The sequence below is a fragment of the Erithacus rubecula genome (assembly GCF_903797595.1).
Source record: "Erithacus rubecula genome assembly, contig: scaffold_750_arrow_ctg1, whole genome shotgun sequence".
Taxonomy (NCBI): Eukaryota; Metazoa; Chordata; class Aves; order Passeriformes; family Muscicapidae; genus Erithacus; species Erithacus rubecula.
The window spans coordinates 22,341-45,777 of NW_027635589.1; the positions used below are offsets into that span (position 1 = coordinate 22,341).

The following is a 23,437-nucleotide window of genomic DNA, read 5'->3' on the forward strand; positions in this document are numbered from 1 at the left end:
CTCACTACTACTCAAAACAGCGTCTGTAGCCCAAAAAAGCAAGTCCTATAAAGACACAGCACCCCTGAGAGAATCCTCAGACAACAGGACCCATTTCAAGAACAGCCTTAGAAACACCTCAGCCAAAAACCAGGATATTTAATAAATAGACCATATCCCTTATCACACACCAGCTGCCAGGAAAGTTGAACTGTACAACAGACTACTTAAAATTACCCTAAAGGCACTTGGAGGGAAACATCCAAAAATTGAGAAATGAACTTAACAAAAGCCACCTCAATAGTCAACACCTGAGAGTCCATCACTCAAGCAAGTCCTGCCCAGTCTGAAGCCTTGCACACAGTGCATGGGGATAAAGTTCCTGGAGTACACATAAAAGGTATTTTAAGACTGTTTAGATTAGGCCCACCTCAAGCAAAGGCAAAGCAATCCATACAATTGTTTTTTCTCAAAAACCCAGTTACACTTAGTAGGTAATGCAGAAAGATAAAGAAACCCATTGAGTACCACAGAAAAACCTAATCTTAAGTGAGAACTGTGTGTAAAGTTTCACTGTGAATAAAAACACATAGCAGAGTTGAAAGAAGGTATTAAGGTATGACACAGATGGTAATAGAAAAAGGAGCAGATCATGTCTTAAGTTGCAATGCAAGATACAAGCAGAAATATATATTATAACCCCATCTGCTGTAACCAGGTGGAGCAGGGCTCCTTATCTCTTCCATGACCCATCCCTCAGAACTCCTCCCCACAAGGAGTTATACCTTATGGGAGATGCCCCAGCCAAAGAGAAAAGCCAAGTATTTCCTCCCAAAATAAAATCTGAAATGTGAAACATCAGAGCAGCCTTTTCCACTAAATTCCCAAAAGAAGACCAGGTCTATCTTCATCACCAATAGATTTTTTAAAAAGTTACTATACCCTTCTCCAAAATCATTGCTCCAACAAAACCACATCTGGCACTCCAAGAAAACTACAGGTACCATTATTCAGACTGTAACCAACACCCTGAGCAACAGGGTTACAGGCTGCATTCTGACCTTGCCAGTGTTTTGTTCGTTATATTACTATACTTTTATTTTAATTTTCCCAGTGAATAACTACTACTCTAAATCCCATATCTTTGCCAGGCAGCTCCTTAATTTCCAAGTCATATTAATTCACAGGGAGGGAGTTTACATTTTCCGTTTCAAGAGAAGCTCCAGAGCTCCTCAGCAGACACCTGTCTTTCAAACCAAGACAGTGCCCTGCTGCAGCTCCATCCCCATGGCAGGATCCGCGCTGGATGATCCCCAGGGACCCCCGGTGGGCAGAGCCCCCCTGAGCCCTGGTGCTGCTGATCCGTGTTGGGAAGACACCTGGCTGGGGGCTGCACATCCTCCCCGTGGCCTGGATTTTCTCTGCATTTCTCTTTGTTCTTCCCAAACACCCAAAACAAGGATAAAAATAGAGATGTTAAATAACGACCTGCTTGGGGACACGGGAGGATCTTCCAGGGGATGCGGGGGACGCTCGGTTCCAGGGATTTGAGGGGTCCTGGGAGGGACCTGGGGGTTTCTCAAGGCGTTGGGCACCCCAGTACCAGCGGCTCTGGCTGCACTGGGAGAGGAGGAGGAGCGGGAGGAAGAGGAGGAGCGGGAAGAGACGGAAAAGCAGCGGGAGGAAGAGGAGGGACACAGGAGGATCGGCAGGAAGAGGAGGAGCGATTTTGGAACCACGCGCTTTTCCCGCACGCCCGCACAGACCGCAGCGACCCCCGGGAGCGGCAGAATCGCCCCCCAAGAACCCGCAGGTGAGTGGGGAGGGGGAGCTCGCCCCAAATCCATCATGGGGGGCTCCGGGAGGGTTTTACTTTGCGGATCAGGAGATGCTTGGATTTGCAGGAGTCCAAAGCCGAGCCCCGGAGAGGGGAGAGCGGAGAGGGGCGATCCCGGAGCCGGGGGACCCCCGGCAGCCTGGAGGGGTGCGGGAGGTTGGTGCTGAGCGGGCTCCGGGCCCCCGAGGCTGAAAGGGGCGCTGACTGCTCCAGCTGCCCTTGGGCAGCGCCACCATCAAACCCAACGCGCTCAGCCCTTGTTTTCATCCCCAAACCAGGATTTCCCGAACTTAGGCTGCATTGAGGAGGAGGAGGCCATGAGGACGAGGTCGATGTCCCGGAAGCCGCAGGCAGGTGAGGAGGAAGTCAGTGCCCCTTTCCCCCTGTGTCCTGCTCCATCTCCCAGCCCAGCACGGCCCCGGCTGCAGCACAGCCTTGGGGGGATCTCCTTGCCCTTCCCTCTGGCACGGAGGCAAATCCCATCCTGTCCTTGTCCTTCCTCCCCCAGACAAGGAGCTGAGCACGGACAGCAGGGAGGACAAATCCCCGCGGCACAGCCTCGGGCAAGAGGCCGTTTGCAGCGGCTCCACGGCGCAGGAATGCAACGGGGAGGAAAAGCCCCGCAGATCCCGCAGCAGGAGGGGCTGCAAACGCACAGCCCGGGGATCCCAGCAGGAAAGAGCCAGCCCGGGCCGGGGAGGCGGCCGGAGCTCGGAGCTGGGGCTGCGTGAGCAGCTTCACCATGGAGAAAAGCCCCACAAGTGCTCGGAATGTGGGAAGGGCTTCAGGTGGAGATCTGACCTGATCATACACCGGAGAATGCACACGGGAGAACGGCCCTATGAGTGTGGGGAGTGTGGGAAGAGATTCAGCCGCAGCTCAATCCTGACTGTGCACCAGAGGATCCACACTGGGGAGACGCCCTACGAATGTGGGGAGTGTGGGAGGAGATTCAGCCACAGCTCAAGCCTGTCTGTGCACCAGAGGAGCCACACAGGGGAGAGGCCCTATGAGTGTGAGGAGTGTGGAAAGCGATTCATCGACAGCTCAGGCCTGACTGTGCACCAGAGGAGCCACACAGGGGAGCGACCCTACGAGTGTAATAAATGCAGGAAGAGGTTTGAGAGCAGCTCCAGCCTTCTGGAGCACTATCGCACTCACAGGGATGAGAGGCCCTTCTCCTGCCACGACTGTGGGAAGGGATTCAAGAAAAACTCCCACCTCATCAGCCACCGGTGCATCCACACTGGGGAGAGACCCTACGAGTGTCCCGAGTGTGGGAAGAGCTTCTCAAGGAGATCTCACTTGACCAGACACCAACGGAGTCTCCACTGAGAGAAGCCCTGTGAGTGCCCCGAGTGCAGGAAAAGCTTCGTGCTGGCTCCCTGTGACCTGGATATTCTTTGCATTTCTCTTTGTCCTTCCCAGACACCCAGTACTGGGGTAAAAATGAAGACATTGAACTAAGACATGCCTGCAGACACAGGGGGATCTTCCAGAGGGTGTGGGGGACTCTCTGTTTCAGGGACTTCAGGTTTCCTTGGGGGTTGCTCAGGGCTTTGGGCTCCCCTGGCCCAGTGGCTCTGGCTGCACTGGGAGATGCTGACGGAGGTTCTGGGGCAGCTGATCAAGGACCCCCTGCCCTGACACCCTCCCCGTTTCCCCCTGACCCAGCTCCTGCTGTCCCCTGTCCAGGATCCTCCTCTCCCCACTGTCACTGCCCTTGCCCCCAGCACATTCCCATCTCACACCACTCCTGCCCCTGTCCCAGTTGAGATCCCATTCCAGGTATCATTCCCTGTCCTGTATTCTCTGCCTGGTTACTGTTCACATATTCCCAGTCCCATATTCCCTGTCCTGTTCCCCTTCTAGTATTCCTGATCCCGTTCCATTTCCATTTCTATATTTCCAGTCCCCTTCCCATTTTCTCATTCCCAATCCTGTTGCCCTATCCCCATGTCTGTTCCCTGTCCCATATTCTAAATCTCCATTCCATATTTTCTCCCCAATTTCTATTTCCATATTTCTTGTTGTGTTCCCATATTCCCATTCCCTGTTCCTGTTGTTATTCCAGTTCTGAAGTCCCTTTCCCAGTCCCCTCTCTCTGTCCCTGTCCCCATTCCCAGTTGTTGGAGGGGAACAGACAAGCCTCTCTGACCCCCTCCAAAAGCAAACATTATGCAAGAATTAAATTTAAAATATTTTGTGAAGTTAAAATACAGGAAACCACACAGACATTAAATAGAGGTCTAAGTTTTAGTATAAGGAATTAAAAATATTAAGTAGCATAGATATGAAGTAAAAGTATAAGTCTTAGTGTGAAGTATGTAGAAATATGTTTTAAATACCATAAAAAACAAAAGCTGTGGAATCTCCTATAAAATAGTGGCTGCATTAAAAACTTAGTTCTAGACAAAATAAAATGACCGTAGGAATATTTTATATATTCTTCACATAGAACAGATAGGCCATTTGCACAAGTTATATGTAGACTTTAGTATTATGGAATTCTAATAGGTTTAGGAGAAATGCTTCAGGTGCTTGGTTTTGGCTCATTGGGTAATTTCTCCAAAAAAATCCGTGTATTGGAGCCAGAGCTCTCTTTCACTCCTCTCTTGTCCCTCTCTCTTTCCCCCACCATCACCATCACCACTACCAGCACGGGAGAGAAGAAGAAGAGGAAGATGAAGAGGAAAAGAACAGAAGAAGAAAGGCCAGGGAGCATCTGCCTCTGGAGACTCTGCACCAGCCGCAGCTTCGACCTCTTGCAGCAGAGAGCTGCTCCTGCTTCCATCGGGACTTTATGGCAGAGAGATTGAACAGGGACTGGAGAGCCTTGGGCTCTTTGCCTTTGGAGCCTGACGTGCCTTGACAAGAAACAACTTTACAGCAGCCAGCAGCTGCTCTGCTCTGGGAAGATCTAAAGCCACAACCAATCCCCACAGCCGGTGCCAGTCCCGGTTGTGAACACTGCTGGAGGTCCAGGCACATTTTAGCTAGGCATTTTTTTTCAAGTTCTAAGCATTTTTTTCAGGCCATGAAACTTTCTCAGCCTCTAGCCAGGATTTTTCCCAGGCTAGAGATTTCTTCTTTATTGTACACAGAAGAGAAAGAATCATAACAGATGATGCTGTTCCTATTTTAGGACAGCGAGATTGGAAAAAGAGAAAGAAAAGATCTAACCAATCCAGTTATTGTGAATCACCTTTGCCTCATTTCAGGCTTCAGATGAGACATGCCTGGATCTTTGCTACTGACCATCAAGGTGTCTGCCCTGACCTGCAGCAGGGGCAGAGTGTGATCACAGCTCAGCTTTCACATGCTGACCAGCTCACCAAACACGAACCAGAGAAAACACTGACCAGATGATCCCTCTTCAAGCAGAGAATGGACATTCATCTGTTCATGTAGGAACTGTTGATATAATTTTCATTGTTGTATTAGAATAATTACTTAGTGGTGGATTTTTTCACTGTGGTATATGTTTGGTGAATGGTGATGGGTTTTGTTATTGTAATTAGAATTAAGTTTTATAATTGAGTTTGTTAAAAGCACCAGTTGTAAAGATTTCCCTAGGCACTTCAGGTATCCACAAATCTTCTGAGAAGTGGTGTTTGTTCTCCTTTAACAAAAGGCCCTGGGGAGGATTACAAACACTTCTCTTTCTTTTCCTTTTTAAAAACTAAAAGGGGGAATTGTGGACAATGCTGAAGACCTAGGCACATTTTAACTAGGCCTTTTTCTCAAGTTCTAAGTATTTTTCTCAGGCCATGAAATTTTCTCAGCCTCTAGCCAGGATTTTTCCAAGGCCAGAGACTCCTTCTTTACTGTAAACACAAAAGAAAGAATCAAAACAGAGATAAACACCTGCAATGTCCATGAGAAAGCCAGGGAGGAGAGGTGTCTCCTTCTCTGACCAATGATCTGTTTGTATTTTGTTTTCCATGAACTGCCTTATTTATTTCTTTCAATAAATTGCTCTTTCTTGCTCTTTTCTGCACCAAGCAGGAGAGTGTCTTGTTCCTGTTTTTTTGTTGCTCCATAACCCTTCTGCAGCAACAGAGCCAGACACAGCATCAGCAAATCACCACTGCTGTGTTTTGGCTGGACTTTGGTTCTGCACGTTCAAAGCAACAGCAGCTTGTAGGCATTTTTGTCACTGAAGCTCAGCACTGCCTGAAGTGGCATTTTTAATGCACTCCCTAACTGCAAAACACCTTCAGACACACTTTAATGACAGACAGGCTGTGGGACCGGGGGGTTTCTGGACAGTCACGGGACAGACTCAGGAGCTTATTATTTGCTGTTCTTCAGGGTTGTATTTTATTATAGGGCGTGGGTATAAGAGAGAGCTTAGTGAAAAGTTAGAGATTAGAGGTAATAAGAGTGGAGAGGAGTAGCGGGGAGGGAAGAGAGGAGAAGCAGGAACAGGAGAGGAGAGAAGAGAGAAGTAGAAACAGAAGATAAGAGAAGTAAGGAGAAGAGAGAAATAGAAGGATTTTCCATTTGCAGTACAATAAGTATTATTCTGTAATGAGTATTGTAAATTCCAATAACCAATCTATATACTACAATATACTAATTTCCTAATATTTGCATGCAACCTATAGGAACAACTAAATTACCATGTTTTATGGCTTTACCCTTATCTTGAGATCTTTCCTGCCAGGCTTGGGACAGGATGTCTGTTGGTTCTTTGGCATGTATGGTATTTGGTTTTATCTAAACAAAGGAAGAGGCCTCAAACCTTAACATAACTATTTTCAGTATCTATGTCAAATACTGCTAACATCTCTATTTCATCTATTGTTTCAGAACTGCTTGCTAGGCATTCATAAGTCTTTGCTATTCCTTCACCAACAATGGACAGCCCAAGAAACTGGGAATGGTACCCAAAACCCCTGGGAATGGTACCCAAAAAATGTGGGAATGGTACCTTAAAAATTCAGAAATGCTCCCCAAAATTAAGAAACATTTCCTCAGAAACCCCAGGAATGTTCCCCAAAATCCAAGGAATGGTCCCCGAAATATCCAGGAATGGTCCTCAAAAATCCAGGAATGGTCCCACAAAAATTCCGTAATGTTCCCTCAAAAAATCAGAAATATTCCTCAAAAATTCACAAGCATTTCTCACAAAAACCCAGGAATATTCCACCAAAAAACCTGGGAATGGTCCCCCAAAAAACTTGGAAATGGTAGCTCAAAAATTCGGGCATGGTACTGTTATACATGTGATTCGTGCTAATTAAATTGCAACTCTATTAGCAAAATTGTTGCCTTATAATCAATAGAAAAATTGTGTTTAATTGTTATAAAGCAAAAAGGATAAAGGAAATGGTTAAACAAAGCAGATGGAATCATCCTCCAGTTGTTTGGTGGGAGTGAGGATAGTAAGGATATAGGTCTAAAAACAGCACCTAGAAATAAAACTTTTAACTTGAATTGAGCCAAATTGGGATCATTCCAGGTACTGGACACTGGACTAAGGCCTGTTGTGGGAACATATATTTAATGATATAACCCTGAGCTCAGTGCGCTCCCTGCGCTCCCTGCGAGGTCACACAGTGAACACTGAGGAAGACCCAGAGCCTTCATCAGAAACAAGACTCACCTTCAAGGAGTCCATGAGGAGCCTGTGTTGGGGATGGACCTCAGTGGGACCCATTAATGCTTTGAGACACTTTGGGTTTTTCTTCTGACTGGGGCTCCTGGAAAGGTTTGTGCAATCTCTTCTCAGGCCCTGAGGTTCAAGGGCTCAGCACCAAATGCACCACGGGGCTCACTGGGATCAAGTCAGTCCTGACAAACCATGGCTCTGCCTTTCTTTCCCTCTGGTCCAGTGCAGTTGATTAGTAAAGTTTTTTCTACAGTTCTGGAGAAATATTTCAAAGAGCTTCTTAGAAATAAGTGTTCCTATTTTAAAGAGTGTCTTTTATTACTGTTTCTCTTCAGAGCAGAGTTGATTGCAGCGTTCTGTGATTGGTATTGATCCAGGGTCTCTCTTCAGGAGATCTGGCCTGCTCAGAGAAGCTCTACCTTGAGGTCTGATCCAGTGTGGACAACCTTGCTCCACATTGCCCAACCCCATCCCATCTGTCCTCAATCACCTGGGATCTGCTTTGCTTGGAGATCTGGCAGCATTCAGGGAAACAGGGCTTTTTTTCCTTTTCTGTTTTTGAAGCAATCTAAAACTCCTGAGTTTCCCCATTACAAACAGACACCCTTCTTAAGTGTGTGCCAAGGAGGTTTCTCTTTCCAAGGCAGAGCCATGCAAGATCTGTTTTAGGCCTTTGGACTCCTTGGTTCCACAAGGCCCTGTTGTGTCACCATGGACTCTGGGTTCTGTGAGGCTCTGTAGTGTCACAATGGATGTTTGGTTCCATTGAGCCCCACAGTATCACAGTGCTCTTCTTTTTCCTGTGGCAAGCAGCAGCAAACCCCACTGGCAGAGCCCCATGCCTGGGAAGAAGGAGGATGGGGGACATTTGGAGTGATGGTTTTTGTCTTCCTTCGTCACAGTGCTGTGGGGTGGGGCCCTGCTGTCCTGGAGATGGCTGAACAGCGGCCTGCCCATGGAAGGGGGAAGAGACAACAACCTCTGTCCATGGAACTACAACAGCAGAGAGGTCAGGCCAAAGGCTGGCTTTAAAAGTCTGTTAGCAGCTAAGGAAACATCAATGTGAGAGGAAAGATGTGTGCTAATGTCTTTACAAATCACTTCATGGGTGAATGTCGTTATTCGCGATACGGCCGCGGAGAATAACGACAATGACTCCTCCAGCTAGCAGCAAAGAGAAGCAACTTTATTGTGAAGGCGAACCACTTTTATAGTGTGGATCGCTGAAGAAGAGAGGAACGGCCGTCCATTGGATAGTAGAAGAAAACAGAACGTTCTCACGGATCGTGAGAACTGTTTTTCCTTACTTTCTGAAAAACAGCAGGTGCTTAATCTTGTTGTGAATTCCTTCCTGTTTTTCCCGAGGTTTATCACCTTGGGAAGATCCAGGGAGGAACAGGCAAACTGCAGCAGACCCGAGAGAAATTCTCCTTAGCATGAGAAAGGAGAAAAAGGCCTCAGGCCCTTGCAATTTTCAGCCTGTGGCTTCAATGAAGCCCACAGGTGAAGAGATGGCTCTTAGGGTCTTTGAAATGGGTTGTAAAGTTTCTACTAGCTTTGGGCAGCAGGTTTGTTACTGGACTCACACAGCTTGGCTCCTGAACCAGACAAGAGTCTGCACAAGGATGAACTTCTGACCTTCGGGGGGAAATGCCAGATTCAAGGGGGAATATGGGGTACACGGGTTGGGAAGGCTGTATCTTCCGAGTACCTGGGCCAAGGGAGAAGGGAAGAGGGCAAAGTGTGGCCAGGAGTTAAGGATAAAAGGAGGCTGAACTCTCTGAAGCCTCAAGAGAGAAAAATCTGTGGGTGTGTGTCCTGTAATGATGCCACCTCCTAGGACAGTGGCTGCCTTTGGTGCACCAAATGTTTCCTCTCAACTGACATCAGGAAACTGGGATGGTGACTTTTGTTTCCCATGGAAAAGAGCCAACATTGATATCCAGGGGCCTCTGACTGGGACTGGGCTTCCACCTGCTAAAATTTCATAGGGTGCAGGATTTCTCCCAGACCAAAGCTGCCAACTCCTAGGACCATGGCTGCATTTGGTGTGCCAAAATCCTCCTCTGAACTGACATCAGGAAACTGGGATGGTTAGATTTGTTTCACATGGAAAAGAGCCAACAGGGTCTGTTAGCTGGGACTGGGCTACTGCCCTCTCAAAGTCCATATGGTGCAGGATTTCTCCCAGACCAAAGCTGCTATATCCTCGGACCATGGCTGCCATTGGACTGTCAAATGCCTTCTCCTAAGTGACATCTGGAAACTGGCATGGTGAGATTAATGTCCTGTGGAAAATAGCTACTATTCCAATTCAGGGCCCTTAGCCAGGAGTGGATTTCTGCCAGACCAGAGTCACCACCACCGAGAAGCCCGGCTGCCTTTGTTGCACCAAACGCCTCCTCCTAACTGACATCTGGAAATGGGGATGTTGATTTTGTATAGGGCACAACCTCCATCCCCTATAGGGCAGGACACCATCCCCTACAGGGCACAGCCCCATCCCCTATAGGGCACAGACCCATGCGTTAGGAAGGATGAGGAGTTGACAGGAAGTTCTCACAGACGTGTGTGTACAACAGAAAGATTTTTGAATGTAGAATCTGAAGAAGGAAGAGAGATGAGGGCAAGTTGTGATTTAGAAGAAAAGAATTGCTGAGCCAGTCTTACCGGGTAACTAAGAAGGCAAAGGGCAGTGAGTTGGAAGGGGCTTTTATGACTCTGAGCAAAGGATAAATCCACCTCAAACAAAAGATGTTTTTGCCAAGGAAAAGAATTTTCACAGGCAAACAAAAATACCATGTTGCAAGTAGAGAAGAGATCTCAGGATTTTCCACTGGAAGAAAACTGAAAAACAACTCCTAGCTTAAACTGAAACACACTAACCATTTGTGATTGGAAAATAGTAACAAGAATATTGTAATGTCGCAGGTATGATAGGCTACAGGTGGTAGTGAAGGCATTGATTGGTTGTCATGTTTTAGGATGCTCTGTAATGAAAATTATTGAATGCATTGTAACCAGAACTAGAGGAAGCTTTCAGAGGAACCCACAGATGTGGCTGTCAGGCTGTGGGCTGGGCTCTTGTCACCCACGGCCTGTGAATTACTGCATCACATGGATACAATAAACAGCATTTTAAATGATAAATAAATTACTGAATCATTTGGATATAATAAGCAGAATTTTAAAGAGCCCGCCTGGAGTTCTGCATCCCTCATTTGAGGCTCTTAAAATCAGAGAGTCTTACATGCAGCAGCTTGATGGAGTGTTTTGTTAAATGAATTTCTTTTCATTTATTGCCAATTCATGACAGTTTTATTTCTTTTGGATAATGCAATCTCTGATGACTAAAAATAAGCGCTGGTTCTGAAAGCAAACAAAATGAGAACACTGTGTCAAAATGCCAGAGGCTCAGTTCTAAAAACTCAGCAAGAAAAAAAATGGCTTGAAGTGGTTACTATTGATATTTGCATTTGTTTATGAAGACAGGAAAATGCCAAAGTATTTTTTTACACTGCTCTATGTAGGGATTTTTCAGGTATTATATCTTTGTAAATGATTTACTGAGCCCTACACAGAAATTGCAGGAAACAGAGTTCCCTCTGCTCTTAAGATTCGATTGCAGGAATCGATAGGACATTGAAAGAAAGCTGTGAGTCAGCTGTGCAAAGTAGTGTGGAAGCAAAGGTCTTTTACATCAGCAATCCCATAACACCAAGGGCTCTGCACTGTTTTAGTTAGACTGTGCAGGTGTCAGAGTATATGATTCTAATACAATTTAGCATGGCCAAAACTGAGGTGAGTCACACTGACATCCAGTCTGGTTTACTCACACTCCAATTTTAAGTTCTGTCATGGCTGTCAAAGCCTTACCATTGCATTAAAGGATGCAGGTTCTTCTGCTTCATGCATTAAGGAGATGAAAACAGAAACTTAAATTTGAGCAATTGTTCTGTTGTCACCAAGAACAAAATGGATATAAGTAATATAAACCTCTTAAATGTATGCTAGAGAAAATTCTTCCTGATCAGACACACTTAGTGAACATGTCTGTGTCCTGGTCAGTGTAAATACAGCCAATCATCCATTTGGGCATGTCCTTAAAAACTGCACATGGACTGCACAGTCCTGTTAGGATACCTGCATTTGTACTGCAGTGGGAAATACAAGACCGGGTGCTGGGCATGGGGAAACTTGTTGCTTCCTCTGAGTGCAGTAAGGAGAGTTTTAGGGAAACTGCCATCAGCAGAAAGATGAAAGATAATTCTTTAGAATTTGATAATTATCTGTTTTTGAAAGATAATGCTTTTGTTTCCTGCATTTACAGTGCCTTTTGATCTTTTGGGAAACAGAAGTTGCCAATCTTAGTTTCATCAAGATTAAGTTTTCAGAGTGGTCCACACAGTTCATGGCATTCACAGCAGTGTCTGGTCAGTCACATGCTGCTGAAGCTCTTCTGAAGATCAGTTTTAATAAATAATTAGTATTTCAAAGACCACTGGTGTGCAATGACTACAGTACAATGACTGGAATGTGAGAGCAGTGAATTAACTTGCAGTGCTGCTGTGTTCTGCACAGCCTGGCAGCTAAAGCAGCAGTCCCTTTATTTGATATGCTCTGCCCCTCTGACCTGTCTCATAGCAGCAAAGCACAGATTTTACTGCTGGCTGTCTGTCATTAAAGTGTGTCTGAAGGTGTTTTGCAGTTAGGGAGTGCATTCAAAATGCCACTTCAGTCAGTGCTGAGCTTCAGTGACAAAAATGCCACAATCTGCTTGCTTTGAACGTGCAGAACCAAAGTCCTGCCAAAACACAGCAGTGGTGATTTGCTGATGCTGTGTCTGGCTCTGTTGCTGTGGAAGGGTTATGGAGCAGTGAAAAAACAGCAACAAGACACTCTCTGGCTTGGTGCAGAAAAGAGCAAGAAAGAACAATTTATTGAAAGAAACCATTGCCTTAAATAAGACAATTCGTACAAAACAAAATACAGACAGAGCATTGATCAGAGAAGGAGACACCTCTCCTCCCTGGCTTTCTCAGGGACCTTGCAGGTGTTTCTCTGTTATGATTCTTTCTTTTGTGTTTACAGTAAAGAAGGAATCTCTGGCCTGGGAAGAATCCTGTCTAGAGGCTGAGAAAGTTTCATGGCCTGAGCAAAATACTTAGAACTTGAGAGAAAGGCCTAGCTAAAATGTGCCTGGGCCTCCAGCAGTGTCCCCAACCGGGACTGGCACCGGCTGTGGGGATTGGTTGTGGCTTTAGATCTTCCCAGAGCAGAGCAGCTGCTGGCTGCTGTAAAGTTGTTTCTTGTCAAGGCACGTCAGGCTCCAAAGGCAAAGAGCCCAAGGCTCTCCAGTCCCTGTTCAATCTCTCTGCCATAAAGTCCCAATGGAAGCAGGAGCAGCTCTCTGCTGCAAGAGGTGGAAGCTGCGGCTGGTGCAGAGTCTCCAGAGGCAGATGCTCCCTGGCCTTTCTTCTCCTGTTCTTTCCTTCTTCATCTTCCTCTTCTTCTCTCCCATGCTGGTAGTGGTGATGATGATGGTGGTGGAGGAGGACAGAGCAAAGACAGAGGAGCAAGAGAGAGCTCTGGCTCCAACACACGGATTTTTTATTGACAAATTACCCAATGAGCCAAAACCGTGAACCTGATGAATTTCTCCTAAACCTATTAGAATTCCATAATACTAAAGTCTACATATAACTTGTGCATATGGCCTATCTGTTCTATGTGAAGAATATATAATATTCCTACTGTAATTTTATTTTGTCTAGAACTAAGTTTTTATTGTCTCAAAGAAGCCACTATTTTATAGGAGATTCCACGGCCTTAACTTTTTATGGTATTTAAAACATATTTCTATGTATTTCACACTAAGATTTGAACTTCTACTTCATATCTATGCTACTTAATATTTATAATTCCTTATACTAAAACCTAGAGCTCTATTTCATGTCTGTGTGGTTTCCTGTATTTTAATTTGCCAAAATATATTAAATTTAATTCTTGTGTACTGTTCTCTCTCAGAGGGAGTCAGAGAGGCTTCTCTGTTCCACTTTCCAACAACTGGGAATGGGGACAGGGACTGAGAGTGGGGACTGGGAAAGGGACATTGGAATGTGAATGAAAGCAAGAAAAGGGAATGATAATATGGGAACAGAATAGGAAATATGGAAACAGAAACTGGTGAGAAAATATGGGATGGGGATTTAGAATATAGGACAGGGAACAGACATGGGGATAGGGCAAAAGGATTTGGAATGGGAATATGGGAGGGAGACTGGAAATACAGAAATGAAAATATTGGAATGGCACTGGGATCAGGAATACTAGAAGGGGAACAGGACAGGGAATATGGGACTGGGAATATGTGAACGGTAACCAGGCAGAGAATACAGGACAAGGAATGATACCGGGAATGGGATCTGAACTGGGAGGGGGACAGGAGTGGTGTGAGACAGGAATGGGCTGGGGGAAAGGGCAATGGCAGTGGGGAGATGAGGTTCCTGGACAGGGGACAGCGGGAGCTGGGTCAGGGGGAAACAGGGAGGGTGTCAGGGCAGGGGGTCCTTGATCAGCTGCCCCAGAACCTCCGTTAGCATCTCCCAGTGCAACCAGAGCCGCTGGGCCTGGGGTGCCCAAAGCCCTGAGCAACCCCCAAGGAAACCTGAACTCCCTGGAACACAGGGTCCCCCACATCCTCTGGAAGATGCCCCTGTGTGTGCAGGCATGTCTTAGTTCAATGTCTTCATTTTTACCCCAGTACTGGGTGTCTGGGAATGACAAACAGAAAGGTAAAAAAATCCAGGTCACAGGGAGCCAGCACGAAGCTTTTCCTGCACTCGGGAGAAGCGCAGGGCTTCTCTCAGTGGAGACTCCTTTGGTGACTGCTCAAGTGAGATCTCCTGGAGAAGCTCTTCCCACACTCGGGACACTCATAGGGTCTCTCCCCAGTGTGGATGCGCTGGTGCCTGATGAGGTGGGAGTTTCTCTTGAATCCCTTCCCGCAGTCGTGGCAGGAGAAGGGCCTCTCATCCCTGTGAGTGCGATAGTGCTTCAGAAGGCTGGACCTGCTCTCAAATCTCCCGTGTGGAACCTCTGATGGACAGTCAGGTGTGAGTTCTGGATGAATCTCTTCCCACACTCCTCACAGTCGTAGGGCCTCTCCCCAGTGTGGCTCCTTTGGTGAACAGTCAGGTGTGAGCTGAGTTTGAATCTTTTCCCACACTCCCCACACTTGTAGGGCCGTTCCCCTGTGTGGATTCTCCGGTGTTGGATCAGGTTGGATCTCCACGTGAATCCCTTCCCACATTCCGAGCACTTGTGGGGCTTCTCCCCATGGTGAAGCTGCTCACGCAGCCCCAGCTCCGAGCTCCGGCCGCCTCCCCGGCCCGGGCTGGCTCTTTCCTGCTGGGATCCCCGGGCTGTGCGTTTGCAGCCCCTCCTGCTGCGGGATCTGCGGGGCTTTTCCTCCCTGTTGCATTCCTGCGCCGTGGAGCCGCTGCAAACGGCCTCTTGCCCGAGGCTGTGCCGCGGGGATTTGTCCTCCCTGCTGTCCGTGCTCAGCTCCTTGTCTGGAGGAGGAAGGACAAGGACAGGATGGGATTTGCCTCCATGCCAGAGGGAAGGGCAAGGAGATCCCCCCAAGTCTGTGCTGCAGCCGGTGCCATGCTGGGCTGGGAGATGGAGCAGAACACAGGGGGAAAGGGGCACTGACTTCCTCCTCACCTGCCTGGAGCACCTGGGCCATCTTCCTCGTCCTAGCAGCCTCCTCCTACTCAACGCAGCCAAGGTTTGGGAAATCCTGGTTTGGGGGGAAAACAAGGGCTGAGCACGTTGGGTTTGATGGTGGTGCTGCCCAAGGGCAGCTGGAGCAGTCAGCGCCCCTTTCAGCCTCGGGGGCCCGGAGCCCGCTCAGCACCAACCTCCCGCACCCCTCCAGGCTGCCGGGGGTCCCCCGGCTCCGGGATCGCCCCTCTGGCTCTCCCCGCTCCGGGATTCGGCTTTGGGTTCCTGTAACATCCAAACATCCCCTGAACCGCAAAGTAAAACCCTCCCGGAGCCCCTCATGATGGATTTGGGGCGAGCTCCCCCTCCCCGCTCACCTGCGGGTTCTTGGGGGGGCGATTCTGCCGCTCCCGGGGGACGCTGCGGTCTGTGCGGGCGTGCGGCAGAAGCGCGTGGTTCCAAAATCGCTCCTCCTCTTCCTGCCGCTCCTCCTGTGTCCCTCCTCTTCCTCCCGCTGCTTCTCTTCCGTCTCTTCCCGCTCCTCCTCTTCTTCCCTCTCCTCCTCCTCTCCCAGCGCAGCCAGAGCCGCTGGAACTGGGGTGCCCAACGCCCTGAGCAACCCCCAGGTCCCTCCCAGGATCCCTCAAATCCCTGGAACCGAGCGTCCCCCGCATCCCCTGGAAGATCCCCCCGTGTCCCCAAGCAGGTCGTTATTTAACATCTCTATTTTTACCCTGGTTTTGGGTGTTTGGGAAGGACAAAGAGAAATGCAAAGAAAATCCAGGCCACGGGGAGGATGTGCAGCCCCCAGCCAGGTGTCTTCCCAACACGGATCAGCAGCACCAGGGCTCAGGGGGGCTCTGCCCACCGGGGGTCCCTGGGGATCATCCAGCGCGGATCCTGCCATGGGGATGGAGCTGCAGCAGGGCACTGTCTTGGTTTGACAGACAGGTGTCTGCTGAGGAGCTCTGGAGCTTCTCTTGAAACGGAAAATGGAAACTCCTTCCCTCTGAATTAATATGACTTGGAAATTAAGGAGCTCCCTAGCAAAGATATGGGATTTAGAATAGCAGTTTTTCACTGGGAAAATTAAAATTAAAGTATAGTAATATAACGAACAAAACACTGGCAAGGTCAGAATGCAGCCTGTAACCCTGTTGCTCAGGGTGTTGGTTACAGTCTGAATAATGGTACCTGTAGTTTCCTTGGAGGGCCAGATGTGCTTTTGTTGAAGCAATGATTTTGAAGAAGGTTGTAGTTACTTTTTTAACATCTGGTGGTGATGAAGATAGGCCTGGTCTTCTTCTGGTAATTTAGTGGGAAAGGTTGCTCTGATGTTTCAAGTTTCAGATTTTATTTAGGGAGGAAATCCTTGGCTTTTCTCCTTGGCTGGGGCATCTCCCATAAGGTATAACTCCCTGTGGGGAGGAGTTCGAGGGATGGGTCATGGCAGAGATAAGAAGCCCTGCTCCACCTGGTTTCAGCAGATGCTGATAGAATGTATACTTCTGCTTGCATCTTGCATTGCAACTTAAGACATGATCTACTCCTTATTCTATTACCATCTGCATCCTACCTTAATTAATACCTTCTTTCAACTCTGCTATATATTTTTATCCACAGTGGAACTTTACACACAGTTCTCCCTTAAGATTAGGTTTTTCTGTGGTACTCAATGGGTTTCTTTATCTTTCTGCATTACCTACTAAGTGTAACTAGGTTTTTCAGCAAAAACAATTGTATGGATTGGTTTGCCTTTGCTTGAGGTGGGCCTAATCTAAACAGTCTTAAAATACCTTTTATGTGTACTACAGGGACTTTATCCCCATCCACTGTGTGCAAGGCTTCAGACTGGGCAGGACTTGCTTGAGTGATGGACTCTCAGGTGTTGACTATTTAGGTGGCTTTTGTTAAGTTCATTTCTCAATTTTTGGATGTTTCCCTGCCAAGTGCCTTGAGGGTAATTTTAAGTAGTCTGTTGTACAGTTCAACTTTCCTGGCAGCTGGTGTGTGATAAGGGATATGATCTATTTATTCAATATCCTGGTTTTTGGCTGAGGTGTTTCTAAGGCTGTTCTTGAAATGGGTCCTGTTGTCTGACGATTCTCTCAGGGGTGCTGTGTCTTTATAGGACTTGCTTTTTTGGGCTTCAGACGGTGTTTTGAGTAGTAGTGTGAGGTACAGGGTGGGTTTCTAATGATCTAGTGGTGGCTTCTACAATTGTGATCACGTAGCACTTGCCTTGGGGGGTTTGAGGCAGTGTGATGTAGTTCATTTGCTGGGCTTCTTTATACTTATATTTGGAATACTGCCCCCCATATTAGAGAGGCTTTATGGGCTTGGCTTGCTTGATTTTAGCACATGTCTTACAGTTATGGATAACTTGAGAAATGCAATTTATAGTTAAATCTGCTTTTCAGTTTTGTGCCTACTTATAGGTGGCATTTTTGCCTTGATGGCTTGAGGCAGTATGAGCCTATTGAGCTAGGAACAACTCTCCCTTATGTTGCTAATTTAAATTTATTTCTGACATCTCTATTTTTGCAACTTGATCTACTTGCTTCTTGTTTTAGTGTTCTTTATATGCCTGTCTTTTGGGGACATGGCCGTCTACATGATGGACTTTTACAGATAGTTTGTCTGAGTGGCAATGTTTTTGCATTCCTCAGCAGCCTCAATTGGTTTTCCTTTATGTTGCTGGCTGGCCTTTTTTCACCTTTCTAGCTAACTCCACAGAGCATTGGTTACTATATATGATTCAGTACAAAGTTACAGCTTTGGCCAGTTGTCTCTGGTCTGGGTGAAGGTTTGTTGCTGTTCAGGGCCACAGCTGGAATTGTTCTTCTTAGGGTGACCAGGTAGAGAGGGCTCACAATGCAGCTGCACTCAGGAATGCATTCTCTAAAAACCTATGGCCCCTAGGAAAGCTTGTGTTTTCTTCTTGCTGGTGGGTGGAGACACTGTGATGATCTCATTGCTCATTTCAGTGGGGATCTGGCTCTGTCCATCTTGCCACTCTACTCCCAGGAACTGGATCTCTCAGGCAGGTCCCTTGACTTTGCCCTTCTCGATGGCGAAACCTCCTTCCAGCAGAATCTGGATGATCCTCTCTCCTTTCTCAAATACTTTTATTGACATGTTCCTCCACACAATGATGTTATTGATGTATTGCAGATGTTTTGGAGCTTTACCCTTTTCCAGTGCAGCCTGGATCAGCCCGTGGCAGATGGTGGGGCTGTGTTTCCACCCCTGGGGCAGTCGGTTCCAGGTGTGCTGCACGTCCCTCCAGGTGAAAGCAAACTGAGGCCTGCACTCTGCTGCCAAAGGAATGGAGAAAAATGCATTGGCAATGTCAATGGTGCCACTTTGCTGCCTTGGGCTCCAGCTCCTCCTGGAGATCCAGCGTGTCCGGCACGGCAGCGCTCAGCACTGGAGAATCAACGACTGGGAGAGAGAGGGGGTCTACTGACTGCTGATCAGAATCCAAATTTACTCTCAGCTACATGTGCTTATATACCATTTTTAGGAAAGTTGGTAATTTTTTCTACATCACAGAGACAAGATTACCCATTTTCCAACATAACTATTTGATTCATTCTTCTTTCCTGTCCCCAGTCTTGATCCAATCTTCATGGAGTCTTCAAAGCTCTGTTTGCTCTTGCCAAGGCATCTTGGTTATCAAGCTGCTTATGCTAATTAAATCCACAGCACTCTGTCTTATCTCCCACAGTGCAGTGTTTGGTGCCTGTGCCATCCCCAGGGCAGTGTCCCAGGGCAGCTCTCAGTGTCCCCAGCAGGTCACGCTGTCCAGTGCAGCCGTGCCAGCGGTCACTGCGCACTCGGGGCAGGCTGGGCTGGACGGGGCTCGGGGCAGAAACGCCGCCCCCGGGACTGGGGTCTCCCCCTGCCTCTGGGCCCAGCCCCTGGTGGCAGCGCCTTGGGCAGGGCACGGGGCTGCTGCTGGCCCAGGGGGACTGGCCTTGCCCCCTGCCAGCTGCCTGGGCCCCTCTCATGCCTGTCCCACATCCCTGGGGCTCCTGTCCCTGCTGCTCCCCAACACCTTCACTGCCCCCATCAAAGCCCCACTCAACCTCTGCACTGTGACCTCTGGAAAGAAAGAAAGAATGAGAGAAAGGAAGTGTTGTCAGATGGCCCTGGCTAGATGCCAGGCACCCACCAAAGCTGCTCTCATTCCCCCCCAGAGATGGACAGGAGACAAAACAGAATGAAGGCTTCATGGGTTGAGATAAGGACTGGAACTGATCACGCAGCAAATGCCATAATGGGAAAAACAGGTTTGAAATTAGAGATATTAATTGCATTTAAATGAATTGAATCAGAGCAGCATAGTGAGAAGTAAAATAAAGCTTTAAAAACACCTTCTCCCCATCTCTCCCTTCTTCCCATCTCTACCTCCTGCCTCAGTGGGTGCAGGGTCAGTTCATGTGTTGTTTCTCCTGCTGCTCAGGGAGAGGAGTGGTTCCCCTGCTGCACCATGAGGTTCCTCCTGGAGATGCTTCTCCATGAACTTCCCCAAGGTGAGTTCATCTCATGGACAGCAATTCTTCACTAACTGCTCCATCGTGGGTCACACTTGCATGGGCTCACAAGTCCTGCCAGGACCCTGCTCCAGCGTGGGCTCCTCTCTGCACGGGTTTGCAGGTCCCTGCCAGGTCCCTGCTCCAGCACAGGTTTCTCATGGGGTCCCAGTCTCCTCTCAGGCATCCCCCTGCTCCGGCACGGGCTCCTCCAGGCGCTGCAGGTGCATCTCTGCACTCCGTGCCCTCCATGGGCTGCAGGGGCCCGGCTGCCTCAGCACAGACTGCACCATGGAATGTCAGGGCAATCAGCTCCAGCCCCTGGAGCAGCTCCTGCCCCTCCTCCTGCCCTGCCCTGCCTGTGTGCACAATTGTTCCTCTCACATGTTCTCACCCTGCTCTTCCCTGGCCACAGTTACAACTCCACTATAACCCAATCCTGGTGTCACCCCCTTTTCCCTCCCCACAGGGCTCCTGCCCCAGCTCCTGCAGCCCCCGGGAGGGAATTTGGAGAGGGGGCAGAGGGGGTGTGCAGCCCCCACCATGGGATGACCCCAGCCCCTTTGTTCAACACCAAGCTGGGCTTGTGGCCACAGGAGGAAGAGGCCGAGGGGAAGCAGATACTGCAGGTGGGACAGTGCTAAGGCTCAGGGCAAGGTCCTGCCCTGCACACCTGGCTCAGGTGTGACCCTGCCCCAGGAAAGGAGCAGGACATTCCCATTCCCACAGATCCTGTCCCCAAAATCCCACTCTTGAGATCCCTCATCCATCTCTGCAGTCCCTGCTCCAGCATCTCCAGGTGTCTGGGAAGAGTCCAAAGGGATGGAATTTCCCACCCAGGGTCCCCAGCAAGTCCCACTTTGGATCTGCTGCCCCCAGTTTTCCCAGTTTCCCTCTCCTTTTCCCCGGGCCGGGTTTCCCCACCCCCAGTGGGTGGCAGCAGCCGAGAGCTCCGCGCTGCCCATCCCGACCTGTCCCGGCTCCATCCCTGCTCCTGCCACGGGCTGCAAGGGCTCGGGAACGGGGCAGGAGCAGTGGGGATGGGGGAGCGGTGATGGAGAAACAGCGGGAGAAGAGGTGGAGGGATTAAGATGAGGAGGAAGAGGAGGAGGAGTGGGAGGAAGAGCTGGGATAGAGGATGAGGAGCAGGAACTGGAAGCAGAGGGACCACGCAGTCCAGCCCTTGCTGTGTCCGCAGCCCTCCCGCCCCTGGGACATTGTCCCCCCATCTCACAGTGACCGCAGAGGGGCAGCTCGCCCCTGGGGTCTCCGTCAGAGGGAGTTTTTGAGGGTGTAGGGGAAGATTTTTGGAGCTTGAAGGACTCCAAAGCTAAGCCACAAATGCCCTTTGGGGAGATTTGGGGGGGTGTCCCAGGAGGTTGTTTATTCCCGGAGGAGGGCAGAACACTGGGACACCAACAGCTGGGCAGCTGTCGGGGGCCAGCACCGCCCCCAGTTCCGGGGTCACCGGGTCGTGGCGGAGGAGCTCGGCCAGGAGCTGCCACTGGTCTGCAGTGAGAGCCGGGGGGCGTTCACCCAGCACCGCTCAGCACCCCGGGGTGCTGCAGACCCCCAACCCCCTCCCCAAGGCCGTGGCGGTGCTGGGGGAGTTGCCCCAGGCCTGAGTCTCAAGTGTGTCCAGGATGGTGAGCACCGAGTCCATGTGGTGTGGGGCAACAACTGGGGGGCAACCAGTGGGGGGGTGAGGAGGACTAAGGGGTGGGGAGAGGACTGGAGGAGGGGAAAGGCATCCACAAAAGTACCAGAAGCAGGAAGGTGCCTGAATATGGGGGAAAGGGTGGAAAAGGGAGGAAATTATCCAAAAAAAGAGGAAGGGAACCAAAATAAGGGGAAAGGAAACAAAATAAGTGGGAAAGACCCAAAAGAGGGGAAGACACAAAATAGGGGAGCAAGTATCCAGAATAGGGGGAAAAGACCCAAAATCAGAGGAGAAAGGTTTTCATGGGGTGTCACGGGGTGTCACGGCTTGTCCCTACCTGTGCTGGGGCAAGTGCAGACACTCAGTGCCAGGAGCAGCCACAGAAACATCCTGAGGGACATGGGGACACCCTGAAGGACACGGGCCTGGGACCTCAGGTACTTAGGCCACGCTGGGGGTGGGGGACAGGAACACAGGACGAGAGACAGGGGCACATGGAAGGGGACTGAGACACACAGAGGGGTGACAGGGAACCATGGTGGAGGATGGGGACAGAGGGGAGGGGACACAATGCTACCAGGACACACAGCAGGGGACAATGTCGCCACACCTGTGGGGACACTGCCACTAGGACACCTCTAGTGACACCCCGCGTGGCACTGATCCTTGCCCTGTCCCCCAGGGGTCCCCTGAACGTGGTGGCCCTGGGACACCCTGGTGGCTGTCACTTGCTTCCACACTGCTTTTCACCAGCTGAACAAGCCCTGACAACAACTTGTCAACAACCCTCCCACCCTGGTGGGTGGTGACATTTGGCTGGGATATTGCAGTAGTGACAGTGGGGATGTGGTGCATTGGGCAACCATCTTAGCCATGGCTGAGATGAGGTGCAGGTGACACTGTGGTGGCACAGGTTGTGGCATTGATGCTGTTGCAGTTCATGTCCCCACCCATGTCCACGTCCCCTTATGTCCACAGCTAGGCCTGTGTCTCCATCCATGTCTATGTCCCCATGAAAGGCTGTGTCCCCTCATGTCCCCATCCATGACCTCACCTGTGTCATTGTCTACCACATCTCCCCATCCATGCATTACTTCAACATCTTTATTTTTACTCTAATTTCAGGACTTTCAAAGGGATGAACAAAAACCTTTTTGTTTCAAGGCCAAAACAAAAAGATTTACGTGTCCCTGCTGGCAGAGCATCCACATGCTTGGCTGGGTGGGAAGAACCCTTTTTGGAGGGGTTTCCACCCCACTGTCTCCAAAATCGTGGGATTTGCCCCAGTCTGTTCCCATTTGGATGTGGAAGATGTGCATTGGCCAGAGAGGATTAAAACGATGGTTTTTTATTGGAGAAGACCTCCAAGGCCACCCAGTGTTGCTTGATGCCACCAGAAGATGCAACAAATGATATTTTTCTGGGGTCAGAAGTCGACAAATGTGCTCTCCACAATGGATTTGTGATGTTGGTCTGTGGATGTATCCAGGTACCCAAGGGAAGCCAGGAGAATGTGGAGCCCCCCCAGCCAGGTGTCTTCCCAACACAGATCACTGGGGCTCTGCCCACTGGGAGACACTGGGATCATCCAGCACGGATCCTGTAATGGAGAACGGAGCTGGAGCGGCACATGAAGCTCTTCCCACATTCAAGGCACTCACAGGGCTTCCCTTAGTGGTACCTCCGTTGGTGCGTGGTCAAGTGTGAGCTCTGTGAGAAGCTCTTCCCACACTCAGAACACTCATAAGGCCTCTCCCTGGTGTGGATGCGCCGGTGGGTGACGAGGTTGGACTTGTACCTGAAGCCCTTCCCACATTCGGGACAGCAGAAGGGCTTCTCCTCTATGTGAATGTGCTGGTGCTGGAGGAGACTGGAGCTGGTTGGAAACCTCTTGCTGCATTTATCACACTCGTAGGGCTGTTCAGCCGTGTGGCTCCTTTGGTGGACAATCAGATCAGAGCTGGTCCTGAAGCACTTGCCACACTGGGAGCACTCATAGGGCCTCTCCCCAGTGTGGATACGCAGGTGGGAGACAAGGCAGCAGTTGTATTTGAAGCCCTTCCCACAGCTGGGCAGCG

General features: G+C 49.4%; 1 protein-coding gene across 1 annotated transcript; it reads left to right on the forward strand.

The window, feature by feature from the left end:
- Positions 1-2,103: 2,103 nt before the first annotated feature.
- LOC306816623 (uncharacterized protein) lies at positions 2,104-2,915 on the forward strand (the record flags this gene model as incomplete). Its single annotated transcript, XM_079333032.1, has 2 exons — positions 2,104-2,170; positions 2,325-2,915. Coding segments are annotated over exons 1-2 (628 nt in total), but the record flags the coding sequence as incomplete, so codon positions are not given.
- Between the last annotated feature and the right edge of the window lie 20,522 nt (positions 2,916-23,437).